The 7,027-nt window shown below is 40.5% G+C and overlaps 2 protein-coding genes across 2 annotated transcripts; both read right to left on the bottom strand.

Annotated features, from left to right (window-relative positions):
- Positions 1-4,053: 4,053 nt before the first annotated feature.
- LOC115923347 (leucine-rich repeat and immunoglobulin-like domain-containing nogo receptor-interacting protein 2) lies at positions 4,054-5,139 on the bottom strand. Its single transcript, XM_030983802.1, has one exon. The coding sequence runs from the start codon at positions 5,137-5,139 to the stop codon at positions 4,054-4,056; it is 1,086 nt and encodes a 361-aa protein (XP_030839662.1).
- Positions 5,140-5,227: 88 nt separating this feature from the next.
- On the bottom strand, positions 5,228-6,260 carry LOC115923346 (leucine-rich repeat and immunoglobulin-like domain-containing nogo receptor-interacting protein 1). The gene has a single exon (XM_030983801.1). It carries the CDS (start codon positions 6,254-6,256, stop codon positions 5,228-5,230), a length of 1,029 nt encoding a protein of 342 aa, XP_030839661.1. The 5' UTR covers positions 6,257-6,260.
- Positions 6,261-7,027: the final 767 nt, after the last annotated feature.

The raw sequence follows: 7,027 nt of genomic DNA, 5'->3' as shown, positions 1-7,027 counted from the left end.
ATAGGAAGGGGAAGGGAGACAGGAATGGGCAAATGGACATGGGGAAATAGACAAATGGGGGGGGGGGGGGGGGGGGGGGGGGAGAAAAAAATGTGTAAAAAACCGTGATTTTAACTTTTTTTAGGGGATGGCCCCACCCCCTGGCGTTCAAGGTGGGGGCGGGGGGGGGGGGGTTAAAATGTTCGTTAAAAATGTTAAAATACACTAAAGTGGCATGCGTATACAATACAGAAGATGTTGGGAGATTTAATTTGTTTCTCTTTATCTTTTTGCGATCGGATATCCTTTATCATGTTGATTGATTTATACGGTATATATGTTTACAGAATATTACATGTTACATTACTTTGTAAATCGACTTATATGATGTGTTCCCAAACAGAATATTGATTGTTACATTGCATTGTAAAGTGATTATATGTTTATAAACAGAATATTGATGTACATCAATGAAGTTTAATACATACAATACAATACAATACATGTTCAATATTACTCGAAAATTAAAAAGTTGGACATGATAAGGCTTTAACTAAATACATGTATGTATGACCTGTTTGCTACATTAAGATAACTAAGGAAAACATCGATTCAAATTGACTTGGAAGATGATTGTAGAATTCTTTTTTCTATATTTATGTATGGGTCTGTGATAACGATGTTGCTATAAGAAAAATAATTCTATTTGTTTATTAAGACGTTTGAAAAAAAGAATACCCTTTACTCGTCAACCACGATACAGCAAATTAAAGACTAATTGTATAGGACTAGGATGTACATGTGATTGGCATGTTTATTACGCACTTTTATAGTGGTATTCAACATTCAGAGATAGAGAGAAAGAGGTAGGTAGAGAGAAAGAGAGAGAGCAAAAGTGGCGGTGTTTGTGTGAGAGAGAGAGAGACAGACAGAGATCTAAATATATATTTCTATGTGAAAATACAAAACTATATATTGTGTTATATTATTTAAGGCTTGCATGGTATTGAAAGTTGTCTGTTCATGTTTTTAATATCCTATATGGCAACGAGATACAAGGAGCCCCACGAAGAAACATAAGAAAGGGAAAATAGAGAGAGGAGGGAAACTGAGAAAAAGAGGTGATAGAGATTGCTAAAGAGGAAATAATATGATCACGGCCCAGTACTATATCTTGAGTATATGCTATCTGGTGGCCCGCCCTCCTCCCTCATCACCCCTTATTGCAATTTCCCAGGGGGGTGTTTCATAAAGATGTTCGTAAGTTACGCACGACTGGAACATATGGGTGCTAATCAGATTCTCAATCATTTACATGTAGCACAAGAACATATCACCAGTCGTGCTTAAAGTCGTTCGTAACTTACGAACAGCTTTATGAAACACCCCCTTCCCCCCACCCACCCAAGTCTTAGTTCGTCTACTCAATTTTCAGGTTTACCTATTAAATCCATCTTATTGAAAAAGTTGGACACTTGAAGCGGTAAAGCGAGTGTTAAACAACATTACTTTATCACGTTGATCTTGCTAGGGATTCCATGAGGCCCAAACCCAATATAAATGATTGAGCTTAATGCATATGTCTCCCTCTCTCGGTGAATGATTTGACAGAATAGATTTCAATCCAAATTCTTTAACCAATGATCAATAACCCCGGCTCCCAATAAACCGAGATGAGATTGGGTGATAAAATATGAGAAACATTTTACAAAATAGATTTGTTTCTATTTTCTTTTCATGTAGATGAAAACCTTTCGTTACAAGCCTAGTGGAATAGTTCTCTCTCTAGCAGTCTCTAGCACCTCTCTCTCTCTCTCTCTCTCTCTCTCTTTGGCCCTCTCCCTCTCCCTATCTTTTCCCACTCTCTTGCACTATTTCAACCTCGCCCTTATTTGTTTATCTAGAATTACTCAAGCTACTCGAGATATTGGAGATCAACCCTTTCAGCGATCTCTATCACCTCTTTTATCTTCTCATTTCCTCCCCCCCCCCCCCCCCCCCTCTCTCTCTCCCTCTCTCTCTCTCTCTCTCTCTCTCTCTCTCTCTCTCTCTCTATTTCACTCTCTCTGGTTCATTCGTGGGGTTTCTTGTATCTTGTTACATGCCATGTAGGCTATTAAAAACATGAACAGACCATTTTCAATTCGGTAATACCATAACTAAAATCAAGACTTTATTAATATCACATATAATATTATATTGTATAACTTTGCACGTTCGCAACAAAAAGATTAATTTATATCTGCGTTGAAACTGGATGTGCATATAAAAGACTCCATTAACCACAGCATTCATTGACATTTTTGTACACTTTCGATGGATATCTCACATAAAAGTGATAAAATATCACACCCGAGAATCCTGCATATAGTGATTTTGTTTATAAACAGCTCTTAACAAATAAATTTGATTTGATTTGTTATCTGACGACACTTCTTCACAAACGCTATGGTGATCTACCCGATATTGTACAAACACCTGTGAGCATTTTCCATATTTTTTTTTGTACTAAAAATTCTTTTATCACAGACTACCTACCAGAGTGCAACTACCACGACGTAAACATTATAATGTACGATAAAGCACTCCATAAACAGCAGTATAAGTATTCAATGACATCTTTATACAATTTTGATTGGTATCTCAGATTAATAAGAGTAAATATCGCACCCAAATCGTGCTTAAAAAATAAATGCTATTTGATTTGTTATCTGACGACACTTCTTCACAAACGTACGTTATCCTGATCTGCCTGATATCGTACAAAGACCAGTGTGCATATTCAAAATTACATGTTATTATCTATGTATACATTTTATTATTGTGAAACTTTGATTGGACTATGTATCAAAATTCAATGCTTGAAAACATTCAAAGTAACGATTATTATCAAATACAAAACGCTTAAATATACAGCCCCATAGCGCTTGGAAAGCTCTCCGATCGCTGCTGAGATGTATGACGTCACACGTTAAACATGATTTGCTCAAGGAGACGATGTCCCATGACATCTCACACATTTTTAGTGCCTGTTCTGTCATCTTCTCTTCAGTTATTTTTCTTACTCCACTACCCACAGGCTAAATGATTAATCTATTGAATCACTATAAACCCCGCGCATGGTATTATTTTGATTAAAAAGTTAAGGAATCCGTTGCTTGTAAACAAAATAAGACGCTACATTATTTTCAGCTGCATACACCGCGGTATGTTCGGGGTTTCGAAAGGGAACAAGTGCCGTCCATGCTATCATTTCGGGGTTTTCAATTTGATTTTTAATCATCTTACCGTTTTGATCGAAATTTTAAACATATTTACCCAACACCACTGGCGGATTAATGGGTGGGAAGGGGAGGGGGGGGGGTAGCTTGGGGGCAGTTGTTCCCCCCCCCCGATACAATTGAAATGTGGTTTATTTCTTATTCAATACCAGTGATTAGAAATGCTGCTGAAATGATTTTCCGGTTCGTTTATCTTTCTGCGATCAAAAAAGTTTTTTGCTCATTACACCATGCACTGCCCAACATCTTTAAAATGATTTGTACCAACATTTCTTTAAATTATAATAGTACTTAAATTGAACAGGTACCTAATATAGTAACAAATTAACCCGTGTATAGGCATATGGTCAAGGTAAATACATGCATGCATGCTTGTAGAGTTAGGATATTTTCACTCAACCTGACCGTGCTGAATATTAAAGTGGCACGTTCCCGCCAGTGTAGTTATCGCTGCTCTAGTCATCGCCATCTTGGTTCCGAAGATCGACTTCTAATTTGCATACATCTGTCAATCAAAGTACGCGCGGCCTGGCCTGCCTTCGCCAAGCCAGCTGATCGCTGACGATCGCGACGTCACGAAAGTGGGCGGAAACAGCAGCCGAATCTTAGAGCCGAACTGCGATTGGCATTACTTCGGCACATGTATGCGATAATCGGTATTGTCCGGGCATTCGGAACATGCCATCTGCGTAAGAGCCGTATTCTGTTGGTGTCAATAGGCAGCTAGCACCGTCCGCCAGCGGGTACGTATTTTGAACGCCCTCTGGAATACGGGGAACATGCCTCTTTAAAGCTAGGTTCGTTTTATGTTTGCGTACATCGCTTTCGCTTCTGGATGGAGATCTGGGACCCAATTTCGCATTTCGTTATGCTCTACATTACTCTGTCGGTTGTTACCCTTCCGATCATTCGTAGCAACATAGATATTTCTCTGCGCACCGTTAGCCGGCCGATCTGAACCACCATCTGAACCAGGAGTTGATGAGGTGTCACTTTTTGGTTTGCCGACATCGCGTACCATCGATCGTTCGTAACCTGCTGGGACGCCCCCGCTTTCATTCGAAACAAACGAGTCTTGACGGAGTACATGTGCCATGTAGGTATGGTCGGGTCTGATTGACGCTGGAGACATGTCACCAGGCTCTCGAGGCTTCTCATACAAGTCATCCTCATGTTTTATCTCCTGGTATATGTCATCGTTCGGTGATAGTGGTATAGTGGAATAGTGAGATGGAGGATCGAACACAGATGTTGTTGGTTGACGCTGTAATGTATCAGTATCTGTATATCGATCATCGCCGTTCCTTCTGAGAATGACTGCGACAATCACGACCACTACAACTAGTATAATGAGGAAAGCAACAACAGCGATGCTGATCACTAACGTTGAATTCTCGTCACCCTTTAGTGGTTCACTCTGCTGAGAAGTTATAGTTGTGCTAGATTGAAGATGTGGATCAGTCTTTAATATAGGCGCATTCCCTGTCCCAACAACATTAACAACGTTTCGAATGTTTAAAGTTCCTGCCGCATTTGTACCAGTACAACTGTAGGTTCCATCATCTTCCTTTCTGATTCGTATGATAGTAAGAGTGCTTTCTGAGTCAACGATGAAAGGGATCTGATTGGTATTAGGAAACAGCTCGGTATGATCAGGTGTTAGCCAATGGAGATCAGGTGATGGATCCGCTGTAATGTTGCATTCTATTACGAAGTTTTCACCTTCATTGACCGAGTGCGTCATTGTCTCATTGAGTTCAGTCTGAGGCATACAGGCGTACTCACTTTCGTCAATGTCAAGGATTCGCTGACCAATCAGGCGATTCGGTGATACGCACTCTGGTTGACGGTCATCAGGTGTGTTGCCTGCATACGACATCATCAACCAAGTATGCAACCAACGTAGATCACAGTCGCAATCCCAAGGATTGTCGGCGATATCAAGGTTGACACCACTAGGAAGAGAATCAAATACGTGGTCTGGCAAAGTAGTAATGTTGTTGGAAGAGAGGTACAGATCTTCGAGTCGACTGAGTCCTGTGAACGCATGCACCTTCCTCCACTGTAGACAAACTCGAGTACTCTATCAACAAGAAGACGAGATTGGTGTTCCCAACAAACATGTTTGAGGATAACGTAGTTATTCCAGAGTCCTCCATGTGCAGTTCTTCGAGACGCTGAAGGTGTTTAAGTACGGTAAAATTACTACAGGTTAGTGGATTCATGGATAGTTGAAGGAATTTTAAAGCTCTGAGTACTGCAAGAGACCCCGGAAGACAATGTAAGGAATTCCGACGAACCTCTAACGTGATTAGAGTAGGAACAGAAGCGAAAATGAATTCACTACTGAAGAGGTGGTCCCCATTCTGAGTAACGTTGTTCATCTTGAGGGTTTCTAAGCTAGTCAGTCCATCAAAGAGATTGGATGGAATGACTTCGAAAACAACATTAGAAATATCAAGGAGACGCAGGTTTGTGAGGCCATTAAAGATTCCCTCAGGCAAGGACTGCAACGGATTTCCATCTATTTCTAACTCGTTTAATTTCACCAAACCGTTGAAGGTGTCGTTTCCGAAGGACTGTAACAGGTTATTGTCCAAGCTCAGCTCGACTAGCTTTTGCATGTTTCGGAATGTTTGGCTATGAATGAATCGGATCCTGTTATATTTCAGATTAAGTATCTCCAGATCTTGTTGATATGCAAAAGCATTAGTATCGATGAACGATATCATGTTATTGTAAAGCGTGAGTCGCTTCAGATTTACCATCCGTGATAAATCAGTTGAACTAATAGATTCAATGCGGTTAAACTCAAGTCGGAGAATCTGCGTGTCTGAGGGAAGATTGCTTGGAATTGATGTGAGGTCCCTGGTGCCGCAGCGAATCTCCTTACGACTATTGTAGCTACTGCAATCACATATGCCCGGACATTGTGCAGATACAATGTAAGCCGTACACAGGATGACAGTCACAATCAGCATCGGTCTCTGAGCCATGGTTTCTCGTTGATTGCAGACGAGATCTTTCATAATCTGTTTGAAAAGCGATGAAAAGAAAATAAACTTATCAATCTTTTGAACCTTCTCTCCCTTGGAAATGAATATTCAGACCATTACATCCGCCTGCAATGTATGATGCTTAAACAGTAACTTGGATCATGTAAAGAGATGTAAAGGTTTCCTTTCGTAGTATAGGTGCCCCCCTTTTTTTCTCCAGAAAGTGTTGTCCCCCCCCCCTTCAAAGATGCTCAGCCCCTTCCTCTGAATATATTGATTACTTATATGAATTTGGCGAAACATTGCTGCAGCTATCAGGCACGGATGCAGGGGGAGGCGAGCGGGCCTTTGCCACCCCCTCCCCCTTCCCCCAACAAAAAATAGACGCCCCCCCCCAAAAAAAAAAAAAAAAAAAAAAAAAAATGGTGACCAGAAATATACCCTTATTTTTGCTCGAGGGGTGTTGAGCGAAATATCGGCCGGCGCGATTTTAAAATTTCTGGGGGCAGACATGAACAAAAATGAGTGCTCACTAAAGTCATGCCTAATTTTACGAACAGCTTCATGAAATACCCCCAGGTCTGTTAAAAAAAACATCCACGCAATATCATATTGCCCTCCGAAATGTGAAGAAAGAGCAATATATTATAAGAGTAACCACCTTCTAAATACTAACATGGAAAATGTTCGAATGTGAGATCAGGTCCTGTTGAAAAAGGCCAGTCCTTCCAAAGCGCAACCATCAATGACAGGATAACTATTGATACACAA

Source organism: Strongylocentrotus purpuratus, unplaced genomic scaffold (assembly GCF_000002235.5).
Source record: "Strongylocentrotus purpuratus isolate Spur 01 unplaced genomic scaffold, Spur_5.0 spur5_scaffold_13, whole genome shotgun sequence".
NCBI classification, from domain to species: domain Eukaryota; kingdom Metazoa; phylum Echinodermata; class Echinoidea; order Camarodonta; family Strongylocentrotidae; genus Strongylocentrotus; species Strongylocentrotus purpuratus.
The sequence above is the reverse complement of the archived record's forward strand: the minus strand, read 5'-3'. Positions and strand labels throughout refer to the sequence as shown.

Excerpts from the sequence above, each read along its gene's own strand:
- LOC115923347 (XM_030983802.1), bottom strand. The coding sequence starts at position 5,139 with ATGTCGTATGCAGGCAACACACCTGATGACCGTCAACCAGAGTGCGTA.
- LOC115923346 (XM_030983801.1), bottom strand. The coding sequence starts at position 6,256 with ATGGCTCAGAGACCGATGCTGATTGTGACTGTCATCCTGTGTACGGCT.